Below are 20,550 nucleotides of genomic sequence, written 5' to 3' on the forward strand. Positions count from 1 at the left end.
ACTGCATACCTGGATTTGATTGATTAGCAAATAGTTGCAAAAAGAAGTGTATTAAAGTGTGTTTTGGTCAAAAAACAATGTGTGATTTGATGAGCATAAAAGAGGTGGTTCCATCAATGCGGAGATCCTAATACTTACCTGCATGTTTTAACAGGGACCTATTATGCCCCTTTTCACAAGATGTAAAATAAGTCTCTGGTGTCCCCAGAGTGTGTATGTGAAGGTTTAACTCAAAATACTTTAAAGATCATTTTTTTATAGCTTGTTAAAATTGCCCTTTTTGGGGTATGAGCCAAAACGCATCATTTTCTTGTCTTCCCCTTTAAATGCAAATGAGCTGGTGCTCCGTGGAAGAGGGCGGAGCTTCAAGAGCTCAAGCTCCGCAATAGTAAATAATAATAAAGCTAGTCTTTGCAAATAAACACTCCACTGTTAGTACAAGCCTGTTATCTTTACAGAAAATTCACTCGGTTTAAAAGTCAGTCATCTGATTGTACTGTGCATAAAAAATGGCCTTTATGAATTACACAGATGGGAGCACAGCGTGATAAAAAAAAATTACTCATGATGCCATCGCATGCTATTACAAAGCCCCACTTTTGATTATGAGCTCAACTAATCCCAGCGGTCGACTTCACATTGCTTTCATATGCAATTTTAACTCCCACTTTCCTATTCACCATCATTCTGGTAGCAAGTGAAGGCAGCATCAGTTAAAACTTCGGTAGAGTTGAGGGAGCATCTTCTTCAAAAACAAAGTTAATCCACCTCGTGTTCAGTGGCTCAGATTTCAGGAGTAAATGGAGAGAGCTATGTGGATTCATACATCAAGCTACAGAACACACAAAACGCTTGGTAGCCATTCTCTTCAGTGCAGCAAAGGCAGACTGTGTTCTATTAGCCTGTGGCTAATGTGATGTCACATTAGCAGCACTGCTGAAAACAGGTAGTTAGTTGGGAGACACTGCTTTTTACTAATGGGGATTTAAAAAAAAGAAGTGGGTGGATTTGTATCATTATAGGGTGGTTGTGTACACACACTGCCTGCCAACACACATTTATGTCCAAGCAACTATTAGCTAAGAGTTTAAATAATTGTTATTACTTATTAACATGCAAAAAGCATCATTTTTACCTCTGTTTACCATATTTTGACATTTCTCAATTTAAATACACATTAAATAGTTAAAAATATGAAACAAATGTATTTTATGTATAGAACCTTATGCTAAAAATATAAATAAAAGATTTTCATTTTATTTTAGCTTGTTTCCAAGGCAACATTTCACATTTCCATTTTGATTAACCTGATATACTAAAATAAAAAATAAATAAAAAATCTAAGACATATTCTTAAAACAAATCTTATGAGAAAGATGAAAAACTTAAATTGCCAACAATGATAATGAATAATTCAAAATATGAATAAAAAATATACTTATCATTTCTCAATATAATAACAGTGTTTCAGTGATAGTTAAATAACACTGATCTGAACTCCAGCAAAGCAAAGCAAAATTGGGTTTGTGAACATTTTCCAAAGTTATAAAAAAAAAAAACGAACTATCACACTGCGTGAGTATTCAGAACCAATGCTGTGGTGTTTGAAATCTGGCTCAGATGCATCCCATTTCGTCTTTGACTGTTTCTACACTTTGATCACATATACAGATCACATCAATTATGGTGACAGCTGCATGGTGTCAGTTCATCTTGTATGTCTGTTTCCAGTCGAGAGACACACAAGATTGCCGTGTTCTACATTGGAGAAGGCCAGGAGGACAAATGCTCCATTCTGTCCAACACGGAGGGCAGACAGGCTTATGAGGACTTTGTCTCCGGGCTGGGATGGGAGGTGAAATAACACATCAAATCCTCTTAATGAGTCTGTAGTGAGCGGATGTCATGTCCTGGGACTATGTCAGAGCATCAGGAGGATTCTCTCTCTCTTTCAGGTGAATCTGGCCACTCACTGTGGGTTTATGGGTGGTTTGCAGAGAAACGGCAGCACAGGTAGCACAGCACCATATTACGCTACCTCCAACATAGAGGTCATCTTCCATGTGTCGACTCGCATGCCTTCTGACTCGGATGACTCCATCACCAAAAAGGTAGTTTCAAGCACCTCTTTTCCTGCTTGATAAGAACCATACATTAATGTGTATTAAATCTGCAAATAAATGGTATAGAAGCGCATAAATAAACAAAAGTTATTCATAAAACCATTCTAAAGCTAGAACTGCTGGGCACAAAAAACAGCACCAGCTCCTCACTATACAGTTGAGGATGGAGTTTTACTGTGCTTAAACAGCCCTAACAATAGTTTCTTTTTGATCGTAATACAATCCATCCACTAACTTCAGGACATATAGTGATGTGGCATTTTGAATGCATGTTTTCCTGCTCATACTAACTGGAACATAGTTTTTCTAAAATAAACCTTTGTCTCACTTCATCATCAAATGCATAAAATGATTAAGATTTAAATCAATAAATGCAGTAAATAGGACAGATAAAACCAAACACAAAATACAAAACAACAAATATACAGACATTTCCATAAATAGCTAAAAAAGGAACATTGCCCTTTAGGTTGGCGCTATCTTTAAAGGCCACACCAACTCTGATACGATGGGAAATAGAACAGCGAACATTCACATATGTTATAAAGGAAAATCCACATGACCAGTAGGAACATGCTAAAATACAGTGATGGAGGACTCACAGTCTCTCTGTCACGTGTGTGTGTGTGTGTGTGTGTATTAAAAGGTTTTTAAAATGTTAAAGAAAAGACATTCAAAAAACTTACAAATGTTGTGTGTGTTACTGTAACTTTTTATTTCAACATGGCATGTTAATTTTCATAAGTCAGAGCCAGTTAAATTTGTGGGTTCTGACATTATTTTTTGTTTTGTTTTGTTTAAGAAAAAACTAATTTTTCTTAAAACCAACATTTTATATGAATACTTTGACATAAATGTTTGCTTACCCCTGGAAACACTGTTCTTTGGTTTAAAATGGTGATTTAAATGCTGCAGTTGGTTGTGCAGACTCGACAGCAGGAGAGTGACACGCGTGTAGAGCGTGACTTTTGGAGCGTGCTGCTGATTGCACGGCTCTGTCAGACCCCTGAGAGCTGTGAGGCCGTGTCATCAGTGAGGGACCCGAGCGTGTGCAGGTTTAGTAACAGCTCTCTCTCTCTGGACTCCTGTGTGCGCTGTGACCGGGGCCCCGATCAGCACATTAACTCACACTGCAAGGGCCAAAGGCCTGCCGGATACCAGCAGGGCCCTGCTATCGAATTCCGCCATGTCGGCGGGACGGCGATCGACATGCGTTAGCAGGTTAAAGCTGGCAGAATGAGCCGGTTGGAACCTGCTTAGTTTGAGCGCTCAATCCGATCATGCGCAGACCTGCAGTGAGAAAAATTCATCAGGCTCCCGGACACTGAAGCCTCTCACTGTCGGAGCTCATATTAGCCCATCGCAGCCACACTCCATTCAGCATGGGAAGTGAGTGAGTGTGCCGCGAGCCATGCTCGGTTCATTTTGGCCATCAGGCCTTGTAATTGACGCGCTCCTGCTCTGGCAGAGAGAGAGAGGGCGACTGTTGGGCGGCACGTGAGTGGGAAGGACTGAAAGGGCTATTTTATCAGCTACAGGCGGACAGGAAGTAATTCCTCTAATTTACAAATCCAACTTCCAGAGGTAGCGAGAGAAGGAGTGGTGAAGAGCTGACAGCAAGAAAAACAGAAGGAGAAAAAGAGAAAAATTCTTGAATCCAATTGAGTGCTGGGGGGCAGAACGGAGCCGAGCAGCTGGCTGGGCTAGTAATGCGGTTACTGGGAGGGTGTTGCCATGCGAGGCCACGGTGTCAGGAGGCAGCCAGTCATCCACACACACACACACACACACATACACATACTCTTTTGTTGCAGAGGGAAGGATGCTGCTTCCTCATAAGGCAGCGTTTAAGCTTCAGGGCATCTCTTGCTCTGCTCGGTGTCTGTGTTTACAGTCTGCATGTGTATGTTATGCTCTTCACACTTAAAAATGGTTCTTTTAAGAACTGCTCACTAAAAGGTTCTTTGGGATCCCAGAATGGTTCTTCTATGGCATGGCAAATGCCCCTATTACTATTGCTTATACTTAAAGTACTGGACAATCCTTAGCATCAAACAGTTTCTTGAGTGTCTTAGGCTTTAAAAGTCTTAAAATCTTAAATTAGCTCAAATTCAAGGTCATAAAAAGATGTAAATATGTTAAATTATAACTATATATATATATATGTGTGTGTGTGTGTGTGTGTGTGTGTGTGTGTATGTATTCATTTAAGGGGCCGAAAATTCGAGGAGAGAAAACTTGGTAGTTTGATTACATTAACCTTCAAACGCATTCAGATGGCATTCAAGTTCTCCTGGGAAGTTCATATTTTCGAGTTGGGAAGTCATAATTATGACATCAGGTGTGTCCAAGTTGCTTTTGTCGGAGCAAGATGGCAATATCCCTTTTCTACATAAAGTTCTACAGACTTTTTTACTACATAAAAAATGGATAATGTGGATAATAATGGGTTCTTTTTTCCATTCAAAAAAATGTATAAATAACAAATATTTTCATTAAATCGAACAAACTTTAACATTTGCACAGATAATGCATCTATTGTGTTCCCCATATTTTCTCATTGACACGTCCCCAACTTGATTATAATGATAACGTATGTTAGACTCATAAATGTGATCTTTCCGACATGACTTGTTGTGCTTTCTACAGGCTCTGTACAGGCTTTGTAATCAGTATATACTGCACAATTAAGAGATTGCTTCTGATCAACTGATAAGACAGTGTTTACATAATGGTTTTTATATTCTGATATGTTGTAAATGGTCGTAATGATTTTATCTCTCTTATTTTATTATTTTATCTCTCGTATTTTATCTCCCTCATATTTTTGAATGAGGAGCTAGCTGTAGTAAAGCATAGACATTTCAAAATAAGAATACAGCTGTATTTCAGGCTTGTTTCTGAATTAAAAAGTCCTGCATCATATTATCATCAGTCAACCTATCAATTTTATGTATTGGTACAGAAAGCATAGTATGTAATAAATAAAATATGTTTTGAGTATTTTAAACTTGCAGTTACCCGGTTAGTGCCCTAGACCCTATTTAATCAAGTATCTGCGGATACCCTGACAAAACACTGTTAAAAAAACAAAACACTGTTTATTCTGTAGACAGGAATGATGCTGCAAAGCATGTGGTTTAAGAAGAGGTTTACTGTCATTTTATAAAATGCTTAAATGGATGAAAAATCCCAAAGCCTTTAATTGGTGGAGTAACCTGAGCCATATCGGGAGACCAGCACATCAGAAGGACTTTGAGCTGGACTCTATTGGCTTGAATGGGAAGAATCCATCATCGACCCAGAATACCCTAGCAACCGCTTGGAGCATCTTATCAGTGCATAGCAACGCCCTGGCAACCAGCCACAACACCTTCACAGGCACTCAACTTAAGCCTGTTCTAAAGTTCAGGTTTCTTAGAAGTCTGCGGTCTTTAACATCTGCTCCCTTTCTTTGAGAATGGTATCTGGCGTACAGTATGTGTTCCTCTCTCCGCCCAACCTGTTTACATGCCGCCAATTCTTCTGCTGACTCTCCAAATGGATTGGTATGTGCTGACCCAATCAGCTTGTTGTGGATTTGTTTAATTTTAGTCCATTAGCATAATGAAGGGCTTATGGGGAAATGTGGTAATTGCATTTTTGGTGAAGAGGACATGTTTTGGTAATGGCTCATTAGGCATGGGTGCATCGGCAGATGTTTAACGACCCATTGAGAGACGCTTGCTTAAGGCCGTACCGTCGCAGTGACATGCTTCCAAGACTCCTCTTTTTTGATTACAGAGGTCACTTTAATTTCTCACCATTTTGGTAATAGTCCACTTAATTGTTGTTAATTATTTGGAATGACATCTTTATGGTGCTACTTCTGTTTTGTTTAGTCTTTGATGGTAAATGATGCTGTGAGCCACACAAAGAACCAGTTGTGTGTTGTATGACAAATAATTATCTCTTTGCGTTTACTAGGCTTAGATTAGGGTGATGTGAGCAAACATTTCTATCACGTTATTCTCAGATGGCTTATAGATTCCGTAGTATACACTCATTTCAAATCGATGGAATGAAATAAATAAAAAAGCTCACATTTTTTTTGTAGATTTATTGTTCAGTCTAATACATTGTAAAAAAAAATAAAAAATAAATAAGAATAATAATAAATGAGAATTTTTTTCTTCATTATTAAAAAAATTGGAATTCCCATTTGCATACCTGCAAACTTGTCACCTTTGGGAAAAATTCTGTTTTGACATTGAAAAAGGGTGTCCACATGATTCGTGACACAAAAATCCTCGGATTTGCACAAATGGCTTTATATGAATGAGACTCTGAAGGGAACTGACTCTTTTATAGCATTTTATGTTAATCTTACCTTCATATAATATCTAAAAGTAGTGTTCATAAGTGCAGTGTTGTTTCAAAGTGGCTTCAAGACTGCTGAAGACAAGTAGCAATCAGTCATTACACCAAATAGGTTAATTAATTTTATTGATTTATTTTGGCCATTAAATGTTGATGATTAATTGTTTGATATTTGAAAATTTCAAGATTATAGCGCAAGATTATTGGCATTAAAAGAAGTCATCATTCTGCCTTCCAGCTCCAGAATGCTCCTTGCTGTCTAGATATCTGACTCATATGGGTCACACAGTTTCTACTGCTTATTGTTTCACTGTGTCCTGCCTGAATATAAAAGCCTTTACAGGATTGACAGCTAGTAGTACAATCTCTGAACCCACTGCTCTGATACAGTTTTCCTCATGTACAACATTAAGCAAATTATTGCAACATGTTGTTGTTTACTATATACACTTTCAACATTTATATGACATACTAATCAGACTCACAGCACCCATGTAGTTCATTTTCATGTGTAAAAAAATAGCTTTCGAAAAATCCATTTCCTACAAATGTATGTATATTTTTATGTAAAATGAAAATCTGTCCAGTTGTCTGGCTGAAGTCAATTTGTTTAAATGATTGAAACATAATGAAACCAATTTATGTAGCTCATTTGACTTCAAATTGAAAATTCCCCAAAATAATTTCAGTGGTTATGTACTAAAATAAACGTACAGTCTTTCTGGAATTATTGTTGATCACTAGGAAAACGTGCATGTTTGTGAGATTGAGTCATATTTTTTGATGCCCACGGTACTTTTACGTTGTCTTTCTAAGAATTAGTTTTTCATTTGTTATTCAGTACATATGCACTGTGAAAATGATTATCTGAGATTGTTTTTTCCCTGATGTGCAGCCCTCATGATGTTTCTGACTAATGCTTACTGTGTTTTGTTGGTTTGCGTGTCAGATTTATTAATGTGTTTTGCCTCTGGTTGTTCATAGCTTCGTCACTTGGGAAACGATGAAGTGCACATCGTGTGGTCGGAGCACACGCGGGATTACAGGCGAGGAATCATTCCCACCGACTTCGGAGATGTCCTCATCATCATCTACCCCATGAAAAACCACATGTTCTTTGTTCAGATCATGAAAAAACCCCAGGTATGTCCCTCATCGTGAAGATAATGACATTACGTTACATTAAAAACCACAACCGTCCACCATAACTTACCAGATTTTCATATATTACGTGAAATGCCTCTCCCGAGGCATCTTAAGATCTCAGTCAGGATGTGCGATGTTTCGATTGTGGCTGGAGGGGATGGATGATATCTCTTCCTGTCTCTTCTCTGAAAGCACTAATGCTGGAAGTCCATTACTGCACTGTCGGCACGCCACTCTCATCGCGGTCAAGCTGCCTTTCATCTTCCTCCTCCTGCGTCTGCCACTAGATCCCCAGAGAAACCGAGCGTGCATCATTTGTAATTTCTCACAAACACATCACCTCTACCAGACTTGACTGTTGTGTGTCGAGTGGCCTGGATGCTGTCGGATGTATGGTTTCTGCAGCATGTCACCAGCTGCAATTAGTGAAATTCCCTCAGCTGTGTCACTGCTTTCTGCTGTTCCACTAAAATAACTCTCGTTTCATCCACTCGAGAAACGCAAGCCTTGGCAAATGGAAGTGCTGCATTATCCATCGACTAGATTTAGCAGTCCTGCGTATTGATTTTGTCTGTTTGTGGTGTACATATATCACATGCAACATTGGGTTGAGACTTAATGTAAATTGTAAAATGTAAATGTAAAAAGTAAACATGTTTTCTTCACCATTTGCTCTGTTTCAACCAGGTTCCTTTCTTTGGGCCTCTGTTTGACGGGGCGATAGTGACTGGAGCGCTGTTGCCGAGTCTGGTGCGTGCCACGTGCATCAATGCTAGCAGGGCTGTGAAGTCTCGACTGCCGCTTTACCAGAGATTGTATCCTTCATCTTTACAGTGGGTAACCAGTGAACAGAGGTCACAGCGTTCTAGTATCTGAATGTGATTTGGCGCTAACTTTCTGCTTGTAGGTTGAGCTGACTTTTAAGTGTGTCCCATTTCACTCTGTAGTTCCCAATGCCGTGGATCTTTATAGTGAACATGACTTGATCATGTGATACGATTTGTTAATATCTTGCTAGTGTGTATCGACACCACTGCTTATAACACGGCACAAGCGATAGTTTTTTTCGCATTGTGTGTTGTTGTTTGTTGTTACTGTTGAAAGTACAGCTTGTCCATTTCTGGCAAAGACAGGGCACCATTTTCAGGTAAGTGTTTTTTTTATTTTATTTTATTGAGTACAGTATACTGGGAATTTTTAGGGAGCAGAAGAGTCAGTGGACTCGCCCTAGATATGCATATTTCCCACTGAACCAGGGAGTAGATTGATTCAGACTCCCTTCTTTCAAAAACTGCATTAATTTCATTAATAAAAGCTGTAATATTGTGAAATATTTGTACAATTTATAATAACGTTTCTATGTGAATATATTTTTAAATGTAATTTATTTCTGTGATGTGCAGCTGTATTTTCAGCATCATTCCTCCAGTCTTCAGTGTCACATGATCTTCAGAAATCATTCAAATATGATGATTTGCTGCTCAAGAAACCTTTATTCATATTATCGGTTTTGAAAACAGTTGTGCTCTTTCATATTTTTGTGGAAACAGCGATACTTTATTTCCAGAATAAATAGAAAAAATAGATTTGAAAGTTGAAAGTTCGAAAGAACGGCATTAAATTGAAACCGAAATCATTTGTAACAAATGTAATTGAGGCAATTACAAAATATAAATATATATTATGTATTATTTATTGACACTTTTGGTAAATTTTAGCCATCTTTGCTGAATAAAAGTTTTACTTACTTGGACTATGGACTATGGTAGTGAGTGTAAGTGAGTAAAATGATTGCCTAGCAACATTAATTTCACTGACAAGCGGTCAGTTTTGACCATTCCTGTGTATTAAGTGTATTTAACACCTGTAACACTATCTGGAACAGATCATAAGTAGATATTGCCACATCATGTCTGATTTTTAATTCTGCTCTTTCCTGTCTGCAGTGATATTGCATCAGTGTGATCATTATTGTGTGTGTGTGTGTGTGTGTGTGTGTGTGTGTGTGTGTGTGTGTGTGTGTGTGTGTGTGTGTGTGTGTGTGTGTGTGTGTGTGTGTGTGTGTGTGCGTGTGCGTGCGTGCGTGCGTGCGTGCGTGCGTGCGTGCGTGACTGTTAATTGTCTCCTGTGAATAGGGTGTGAAAGGCCATTAAGGATATTCTGCTTTCATAGCTTCCTGCAATGACTTGAACTGTCTCTATGAATAATTGATCTGCTTTTGGGTGCTGCTTCTACACCACTGTCTCTTATCTGTCCATCACAAGAACATCACACAAAAGTGCATTCTGTGTGTGTGTGTTTTTCTCTAGCTCACTTGTTCTCTGCGTGTCTTTCTGTCGCTGTTTGTCTTTCCATTGCTCATCCCATCTCTTTGTCCAAGTTCACAACACAGGCCTGATTCCAAATCATTTTGTTGTTGTTGTTGGTTTGAGGTTGTGACATATGAAGTTTGTTCCATGTCAGACACTGACCTGAACAGACGGTGCTCCTAAACCAAGCCATATACATAAAAGAACAGTGATTAATTATGAGGGTAAAGAAACAGGGCAATTTTGTCAAGTCGGCACTTAATGAAAATACACCTTATCTATTTTTTAAATGCAATAATTGTATTAACTTTATTAAACCTAATGCTAGTAAACCATACATATATATTTTTAATCAGACAGACCAGTGTTAATTTAGTATTCATTATTTACTATTATCTTTTTAGTTAATATATTGAATTAGATTTTATTTTTTTGTTTTCAGTTTTCATTGTCATTTAATTTTTAGAAATGTTGTTACATGCTTTTGTCTTTGTTTTATTTGTCTTTTTTGTGTTTCTAAATAGTTAAAATTTGGGGTGCCACGTAAAAAAGAAAATCTAAGATTATGATATTAAATTCATAATATTCAGAATAAAGTTGAAATATTAAGAGAATAAAGTCTAAATGTTTTGAGAATAAAGTCGTAATACTACGAGAATAAAGTCTAAATATTAAGAGAATAAAGTCAAAATATTACGAGAATAAATTAAAAATGTTTCAAGAATAAAGTCGAAATACTATGAGAATAAAGTTGAAATGTTTTGAGAATTTAAATCGTAGAAATTAAAGTCATAATATTTTGAGAGTATAGCCTTTATTGCGCATGTAAATGGCCCAGATTGAGAGCATCTGAGCAGCCACATCATCTTACTGGGATGAGGAAGAGTCAGCCACCCAGCAATTACAATAATTTTGTGCTTGGTTGCTTTAATATAACACAGCTCAACTTCACTAATTCTGTCAGTTTTATCACAAAATACAGTAGCCTATATATTAATTTTTTATGAAAATAATGTCTCATTATTGTAATCGTAAAGACTCACATGGCGCTTAAACTGAAGCGAACACAGCGATCTGTCACACCACATTAAAGAGTGTGGAAAAAAAAAAAAACATTAGTGTAATATATTGTTTGTATTTCGCTATAAACCTGACAGATTTTGAAAAATGAGACTTTGGAATATCTCCTGTTGCTCCCAATCCAGGACATTTGCATGTGCAAAAGGCCAGTATATACTCTCAAAATATTTTTACTTTAATCTCTATTCTCAAACATTTCGACTTTATTCTCGTAATATTTAGACTTTATTCTCGAAACATTTAGACTTTGTTTTCGTAGTATTTCAACTTTTTTCTGGTTATTTCGATTTTATTCTCCAAAAATATATATCTCGTAATCTTCGATTGAAATTTTTTTTTTACATGGCACTAAAACGCTGTTGTAATTTCAGTTTATAATTTTAGTGTTCCAGCTTTTATTTCAGTTCGTTGCAAAGGCAACATTTCTCATTTTATTTTATTTTTTTAGCTAACGATAAAATTGCAACAGACATCTATCGGCTCCTCCAATTATTTAATTTGCTTAAACCCCTCCCCTTTCAAAAAGTTGACTGCAAACTCGCATTCAGACCCACCTCCCACATCTCAAAATCAAATCAACAACCGACGAACCGAACCAACTCCCACCCTACATGTTCTCTAACTCTGATAAGCATTGCAATAGGAAATAAAAGATCTGTCGCCATTTCATCATGCACCTCAGCACTGTTGTTTTAAATAACTCCAGGATGTCTAGAGCAACCTTGGACTATGTATGCCAGGCTCTCAATGCTTGACGTTGTGCTAAGGCAAGCATCAGTTTCATCCTGAAGTCACATTATCAAAAATCTGATACATATCAAAGTTCCAGATTGAGTGACTTTACCCGTACACATCGGAGAAAAAAGCACTGCGGTGTAAATGTAGTCCTCTTTCTTCTCTCTTACAGTTTGTCGCTCCTTGTCAGAACAATTACCTTGCCTCGCAGTCTGAAAGATGTCTGCTTTTGTGTAGAGATGAAATCTTCTCTGGAGTTTTCTGCTTCACAATGGTCAGGGTCCCTGCAATCTTCCTGCTTGTTGTGCTTGGTGCTCCAGCGTAATTAGTTGAATATTTCTTGAAAGAGAGTCCTCGTGCTCCCTGCACAGGCTGATAAAAGCAGGCATCTCTCTCTGGCCCTGCCGCAGAGATGGAGGGGCCTCCAGCAGGCTACACCATCACTCAGCTCTAATTGGATGGGTTTTGGTGAAATGACCACCAGCGCTTGGCATGGGGCACTGTAGTCCACCCCTGTGCCCTGCGCTGTCCAACACCCTAGCCTTCTATTGTCCGTGTATACAGGTGAATGTTTGGAGCTCATCTATGGATCTCTATCCCGCCCGGCTCTGGGATTATGCTTTTCCAAAGGGCTTAGCTTGAATGGAGGGTCTCCACTCCTACTGACACCTTTCACATTGTGCATAATGTGTGTTGATTATTGATTCATCAGCTGTCGCAAGTTTGAAGTGGGCCATGCTGAAGCCCAGTGCAGGATATATTACAAGATCAATAAATGAAGGTACAATAAAATTTATCTTCAGCTAAAATATAAGCCTTTTGTTCCTTCATGTTCTCACTTTTGTTGACATTTTCTTACTGTATATTGCTTAGGAGCAGATTGGTCTCTTGGACTGAATAATTCAGTCGTTATTTACTCACCCTGGTGTTCTAATTCCATATGACCTTCTTTCTTTTTCCCTACAGCAGTGGAGAGATTAAAAATTGTCCTGCTCGCTCTCGTCAATATAATGGCAGTGAATGGCGACAAGCTTAAAAAAAAAAGCAAATATTGTAACAGAATGATGCCATGTCACTCGTGACATATAGTATATTTCGGTTGCTTTGAGGGCTTAAGATAAAACTTAAATACACTAGCTTTAACCCATCTGATTATTTTTCTACTACTGTTTACATCATTTTCATTATCACTAAAAATGGGGTTAAAAGGGAGTTGGTGCATATGATATGTTTGTTAACTGCTGAACATTTACAACTCCCTGTGTTGTTTTTGATATTCAGTGTGATTACATTGTGATATATCACAAATACTACAGGAAGTCAAGGCCAGTTCAACACAAAGGACACAAAACACTTCGTAACTTTCTGCTTCTGTTCTGACACTTGCTTGTCACAGAGCAGAAAGGAAGTTTACTTTTTTAAACAGCCTTTCAGATTTTAGTATTTGCTGTGGTGTATATCAGATGATGAGGCGTTCCTGATTCTTCCTCCGCCATTCACTGTCACTTATCAAAACAGTCTGCGGTAGAATTTGCATAAGCATAAAAAACTGTTTTTTCTTATTTCTTCTTACTTTTTCATCTTTTTCTTAAGGTTGTTCTAAAAATAAGAATTTCACCTATTGAAAAGAAAGTTCTTAAAAACTTTGTTAATAACCTAACATCAGGATAAACTCCAACTTAAATATTAATTATTAAATTGTTTTAGTAATTTAAAGAGATAAGATGATTATACTGTAGTAATCTGCAGTCATTTGAGCTTTGAGTTGATAAACGAGTTGAATCAAATTGTAAAAAAAAAAAAAAAAAAAGTAATTTCTTTTTGCCAAAAAAAAGTACTTAGGAAATCTGAGAACTTTATTTTTAGTAATTTATTTTATTTTATTTTTTACTTGTTCATTTATGTATTTTTTTACATTACGTATGTATTGTATTTATTTATTTATTTAGAGAATTGCATGAAAATTCTTACAAAACTTTTAAGAATTCTTCATAAGGTTTTATATATAAACTTTATTTAGTTTTTTTCCAGAACAGAGGTCCAAAAAGTAAACAGTAGCATTGTAAACTAGTTGCAAATAAATATCCCTGATGCATAAAATAAAGGAGTTCCAAACAGATATCACAGTGGTAACATCAGAAGGTAATGAAAATGATATATATATATTAGGGCTGTGAATCTTTGGGAAGGCAGCGATTCGATTCGTTTCAAGATTCATAGGTTTTCGATTCGATTCAAGAGCGATTTTTGCAAATTTAGAACGATTCAATTCGATTCGATTCACAATTAAATTCGATTCGATTCGATTATAACGATTTGATTCTGCATTTTTAAGTGCATTCACAGGATTATTTAAATGTTTCCCCTAAAATCTTTAAATGCTTAGTCAGGGGGCAAATTACAGCAGCCTTTATGGTTAGAGAACCTTAGGGAAGAAAAAAAAAAAATAATATTTTGCCCATTGTTAAATGCTAGCATACGTAAAAATTTATGTAATGCAAGATTTAAAAAAAGAGCTTAAAGAGTATTATGTATAGGCTAACATTTTGTCACACCAGGGGCATAGCCATCATTTCAGAAGTGACAGAAATATCAAATACAATAATTTTATGTATGTAGCCTATGTATTTTCATAATTATTCTAATTTTTATTTATTTTTACAAGGAATTTTCTTATTTTTTCATTAATTTTAATTAGCTGTAAGAAATCAAATACACTACTGGACAATAATCAATCATTTGTAATCAATGTATTTTTTTTCTAATGGCAATTTTATAATTGTTTTCTATACTAGGCTACATTTAATTAGCAATTATTTTAATTTTCTGCAGAGAATAAGGTAGAAAATATACTTTATAGTTTATGTTCTGTAATTATATGTCACTTAGAACTGCATCATTCATAAATTTTATTTATTGTTTTTAAAAGTTTCATCAGTTCATTCTGCTTTTATTCAGTTTAGCTGCAGATAAAGGCTGGCACGTCTATGAGAGTGAGATCACTTCTCTTTTTGTGTGTGAAAACTTCTTTATCTCATTTTCACAAAATAAAATGCTATAGTAGGCTAGCTATTTAACGTTTCCTCTCCATCAGCGAATGATGATCCTGAAAGAAAATGCACCAGATGTCTGTTTGCTAAAGCTACAAAAGCTACTTTCATGCATCTGATTTTCAGATAAACCTTGTGCTCTTATTTCAAGGTTGTCATTAATGTTGTGATTATTTTAACAGTTTCCTTCTTACATTCGGTTCATCCGCATTGTTTAAACATATTTATCATTCAATGAAACTGTGCATATGATTTAGACACTTACATATCTGCTCCGTCCATGGAATAAACAGTTTTCGACTGCTCAGGTAACGCTGTCGATAAGATGCTGAGTGCCATTGACAAACTACAGAAAAGTAAAGCTACTTCACTTTAGTATTACTGGCCACAAATCCTATAGATCGCACGTCAGCTGCGTCAGAGACGAACGCTTATCATTGTTAATAAATTGTAACTTGTCAATATGAATAATGCTCGCTAGCTCACTCAGCAACACAACGAATGTTGAAACAATGTCAAGTTTCCACCTCTGAAGAATCAATCTCTTTACAAGAACCATAAATAAAGAAATACACTGTCTTTCATATTTACTAAAAAAAGGAACCGAAATCACCACAAAAATGGCAATTATTGGATCTTATTTATACACTTTAGAAAGCAGGGCAAAAATATCAGTGAATACTTGGGAAGATTACAAAAAATTCTTCTTAAGTTATTAACCCATTTTTTGTGAATCCAGCCACTGTTTGTGAGCACCATCAAGTCATGATTTAAAGGGACAGCAGCAGCTCTGGGTAGGTGAATCCTATCTTTTGGCCAGTTTTAGTGCGATGAAAAGGAGATTAGAACAGCTCTTTGCATTGACGGAATGAAAATGTTCCTTTCAATCTGAACAAACGTAACAATATTAGCACCCATTTATTCAATTGAAATTGTTTATTGCATGAATTGTCTCACTGAATGTTTGTATTGGCGTGAACAGCTCTTCAGACAGTGTGCTCTTGTTCCTAATTCAGCCGGCTTCACATTGACTTGCACAATGTCCTGTTGCAATACAGGTCAAAGACTGCTCCTGTCATTTGTGCGTGCCATCCTGTATCATCCAGTTATTTAGAGTTGACAATGGGCAGCTGGTTTAACACTTTTACCACTGAGCCCTTCCTCGGCCTAAGGTCAGTGTGTCATACACTGTCTTTTCACTCTCTTTCTGTCAGTCTCTGCATGAATTGACATGCTTTAGTTCATGTTGGGTTTGCAATGGCAGACCAATGGCCTTTAAGAAGTGAGGCAGAGATTCACTGACCTTCAGTCTCTGTGCTGCCTCCCCTGCTGAACAAGAATCGATGGAGTTAGCCTGCCTACTCCCTCTCTCCTCCTGGCTCAGATCCATCTCTGTGCACCAGTCAATATCCATAATCTGTTCCTGCCTGCCGTCAGTCATGTGAAATTCAGCTTCTAGCACCCATGATGGTTGGAGGATATTTGAGTTGGGGATGTGGTCTAATATAAACCGTAATACAAGTGCCAGCAATTTAGAAAGAGAACTATGTATGGATCGTTTGGTTGTCATATAGCACAGATCTGACTCTGTTCATATTAGTTTCTTATTAAAGCACAAAATCCATACACATGCATGTTCATATCATGTGTCAGTGTTGGTCTTGCTCCACTTTGCAGATTACTCTGGCTAAGAACAGCCTAGTTAAACTGGAAGAGGCTGTCCAAATGACCCCCTTCAGCTTTTTGCATGATGATTGAGGCAATGTACATTTGAAATGAACGATACTGAAATAATAGACCAACATAGTATAATAGGATACAACAGCATTCAAATAATGGGTGCAGCAATTCCTCCACATTTACGGAAAACACTGATGAGTCCCTTTCCTCTGCTTTCCTGGGTCTCCTCATTCACCTGCTGCTACTGGAGGTCCTGACCAAGTCCAATGTGTTCAGATCATTGAGTTATGCCAACTCACTCACCCAACCAATCTCTCTCTTTCCTTCTCTTCTTGTCCATGCCTGTACATGTTCTTAAACAGTATAATGCGTTGTTTTGAATAGCATACTACCATACCACTCTTGTTATTGCTTTTCATTTCCAGTTTGATGGATGATTTCTTGGCTCAGTATTTGTGACTGAAAATTTTTACATTTGTTTTAATGTATGTCAGAAAATAGTGGTGCAGAAATGAAACTATTTGAGACATTTTTATACAAACATACATTCAAAAGTAATAGTTAAAAAACAATGGTTTTCAAAGATTTCCCAGACAATAACTGGACATTTTATTTGTTGTTTTGTCATTATTGTTAGTTATTTGTTGTGTTGTGATTTTATTATTATATCATTATTCTTGAGATTTTAGGGCAATTGTGCCTTCAGAACAGCGTAGTTCATTCCAAATATTATGTATCCTGAAAAGCTATAGTGTGTATACACACACGCACACACACACACACATATATATATGGCTACCAAAATGGCAGATCAATTTAATGTTACAAATTTAAAATTTTCTGAACAAGTTATCTGTAGTTCTCTCAATGTATTTATTGGCTTAATGAGACACTTTGCATATAGTGAATGTACAAATTCAAACTGACCAAACAATTTAGTGTAATTTGGGACAATAGTAAGAAAATAGTTGAGATTGTGACAACACTGTAACATATTACTGTGTGAAATAATACCTACCATTTCACTTAATATTTTTTTTACAAATAGTTAGCAGTATATACTGCACAGCATTTTATTCTGAACATAGTCTCTCTAACACACACACACACACATTCAAAGGGGGCTCCTGTCCACATGAGCGCAGCCCAGCCATGATAGGAAAGTCAGTTTTGCCCATATGGCATATGGCGTCTCACTGCTGCCTCTTTAAATGAAATACTCAAGTATTCTCCCACCCAGTCGCCCACCCTCTCTCTCTCTCTAACACTGAATGACTCATAGCATTACTCTTCTCTCGCTCTCTCTACCCCTCCTGCTGCTCATGATGCCTGGAACAAAGAGTAGTGACACACACACACACACACACACACAAATGCCTGTAGGGGATTTTCTCTCATGGTAAAGCCAGGACTTAAACACAGGTCAGTAAACAACTTTGTGACAAAAAAAAATAAAAAATAAAATAAAACCAGGTGGCAGATGTAATAGGTGTGTGAATGAATCTCGTGTACTTCATGTTTATCCAGCCTTGGCTCTGTTTGGACTTTCTTTTCTGTACATCATCATCATGCTCGGAATCCTCAATAGCTTTTTTAATCAAATTTCCGCGGGGAGCAGGAAGACTCCCAGGTCATCAAATCATGTCTAATTTGATATGAGTACAGCTACAGCTACTGGGTCAAACTTCTTCATACTTCATCAACCTGAAATGAAATACGCACTTGATGATATTCTCTTTTTCCTTTTGTCCGCCGCTCTCTAACCACATTTTTTAATGCATTAAATATTTATTTTTCCTGGGTTGTAAAGAGGACGTGGATATGGGAAGTGACGATTTGTTTCTTGATTTTTGCTATTTCTAAACACAATTATGTGGAGTGTGCTCATGCAATACTAATTTTGTTTGGTTGCCAGGGTGTACTGGACTCTAAATAAGGGGTTTTCGTAGTAATCCAATTGAAGAATCATTTTTGGTTCCCCAAAGAACCTTTCAGTGAAAAGTTCTTAATCTTTTTTTTTCCGTAAAGAATATTTTGACAATCTGAAGAACCTTTCATCCAATGCAAAGATTTCACGGTTGTTAAATGTTCTTCATGGAACCATAGATGCCAATAAAGAAACTTTATTTTTAAGAGTGAAGAAAGATTTTAGTTCCCTAAAGAACCTTTCAGTGAACAGTTTTTAAAAGAACCGTTTTTTTTTAAGAGTGAAGGACATTTTAAAAATCGAATCTAAAGATTCTTCATGGATCCACTGACGCCCATAAAGAATCATTATTGTGTACTGGTGTAAATCAAAACAGTCCCTTTAGTATGTGTAATGGATGGATGTTTTAGTAAGGACAACGGATCATTTAAAAATTAGCCTCGTTGTATCAGCTATTGGGTGTTAATTGCTCTGATATTTTTTACATTACAGAACGTCTGCACAAGTGTGATTTGAATTTGACAATCTACTTTTAAACTTGAGCCACCGTCTCAAAATCTCTTGCACTTCATTAGGCATTCATGCTTGACATCTGTCTATGTTCTGCCACTATTGTGAATGGAGGAGCCATTGCCAGATCAGGGTGGGATCCCCAGTGTGTGTGTGTGTGTGTGTGTGTGAGAGAGAGAGCTAGAGTTACGCAGAGCTTGCTCCTTTATTAATGCTCCCTCAGGAGTGACGTTACTAAAGCGCCTGTAAGCGTGAGAGCGGCTCCTATTGGCACCTGCTAGCTTGTGTTTTTGCACTCTGCTATAGTGTGTTCTGCTGTGTTGTTTATTTTGTGAGGATGGGAGACAACTGTATTAAATGTGAAACAATGAGGAAACGATTGCCTCCAAGCAAGGGTGTAGATTGGATTTTAACATCAAATGCGTCATGTTTTCATGTACACAGTGAAACTGCCTGTTATGGCTGATCACCTGTTCTTGTTAAGATGGAATATTTATATATTTGTTTATAATATAATATATAATATATAATATATCTGTTTGTCCCCTGCTCACTTACAATGTCCACACAATACACTTATACTTAAGAAAATACATAAATCGTAATAATAATAATAAAGTACACTACTGTTCAAAAGTAGATTTTTTATTATTTTTATTTATAAGGATGCATGAAATTGATCAAAAGTGACAATACATTGTTACAAATTATTTCCATATTAATTAAATGCTGGTTTCGTCTGGTCAGAGGAGAACTGACCCCCAACTGAGCCTGGTTTCTCCCAAGGTTTTTTTCTCCATTCTGTCACCGATGGAGTTTCGGTTCCTTGCCGCTGTCGCCTCTGGCTTGCTTAGTTGGGGTCACTTCATCTACAGCGATATCGTTGACTTGATTGCAAATAAATGCACAGACACTATTTAAACTGAACAGAGATGACATCACTGAATTCAATGATGAACTGCCTTTAACTATCATTTTGCATTATTGACACTGTTTTCCTAATGAATGTTGTTCAGTTGCTTTGACGCAATGTATTTTGTTTAAAGCGCTATATAAATAAAGGTGACTTGACTTGACTTCTTTGACCATTAATTATCAAAAAATCTTAGAAAAAAATGTATCAAAGTTTTTCTTTGTTTCTTGAGAAACTAATCAGTATATTAGAATGATTTCATGTGACTGAAGACTGGAGTAATGATGCTGAAAATTCAGCTTTGATCACAGAAATAAATTACACTTTAAAAGATATTCAAAGAGAATATATATATTCACAATATTGCAGTTTTTACTGTATTTTTGATCAAATAAATGCAGCCTTGGCGAGCATTAGAGACTGCTTTCAATAGCATTAACCAAAAAAAATAAATAAAAAAAACTTGACAACCACAAACTTTTGAATGCTAAATAAATTTCTACCATGCTTCAATGCAAACTTGATTTCAAATAAAAGTTTCAATCTAAATGTCTTGACGAGCTTACTTTTCTTGAGCTGGAGACTCAAGAATTTCAAACTAAATCAAAAAATTTCTAAATGCACATGAAGCAGTCTAGTTGCTCATAGTTCCTGCCTGTTTCTTTTTACCTCCATCTCTCGCTCATCCTGTTGTTGGTCCACTGAGCAGGATGGATGT

At 36.8% G+C, this 20,550-nt stretch overlaps 1 protein-coding gene across 7 annotated transcripts in view; it reads left to right on the forward strand.

Moving 5' to 3' along the window:
- Nucleotides 1-20,550, forward strand: part of LOC132111815 (ral GTPase-activating protein subunit alpha-2-like) — a 180,876-nt gene that overhangs the window by 133,090 nt on the left and 27,236 nt on the right. For all 7 annotated transcript variants that reach the window (XM_059519420.1, XM_059519423.1, XM_059519426.1 and 4 more), the window contains 4 exons: nt 1,732-1,855; nt 1,956-2,111; nt 7,467-7,625; nt 8,316-8,443. In XM_059519420.1, the coding sequence (XP_059375403.1) occupies nt 1,732-1,855; nt 1,956-2,111; nt 7,467-7,625; nt 8,316-8,443 (567 nt within the window). The remainder of the gene's footprint in view (nt 1-1,731; nt 1,856-1,955; nt 2,112-7,466; nt 7,626-8,315; nt 8,444-20,550) is intronic.

This window comes from Carassius carassius, chromosome 31 (assembly GCF_963082965.1).
Source record: "Carassius carassius chromosome 31, fCarCar2.1, whole genome shotgun sequence".
Taxonomy (NCBI): Eukaryota; Metazoa; Chordata; class Actinopteri; order Cypriniformes; family Cyprinidae; genus Carassius; species Carassius carassius.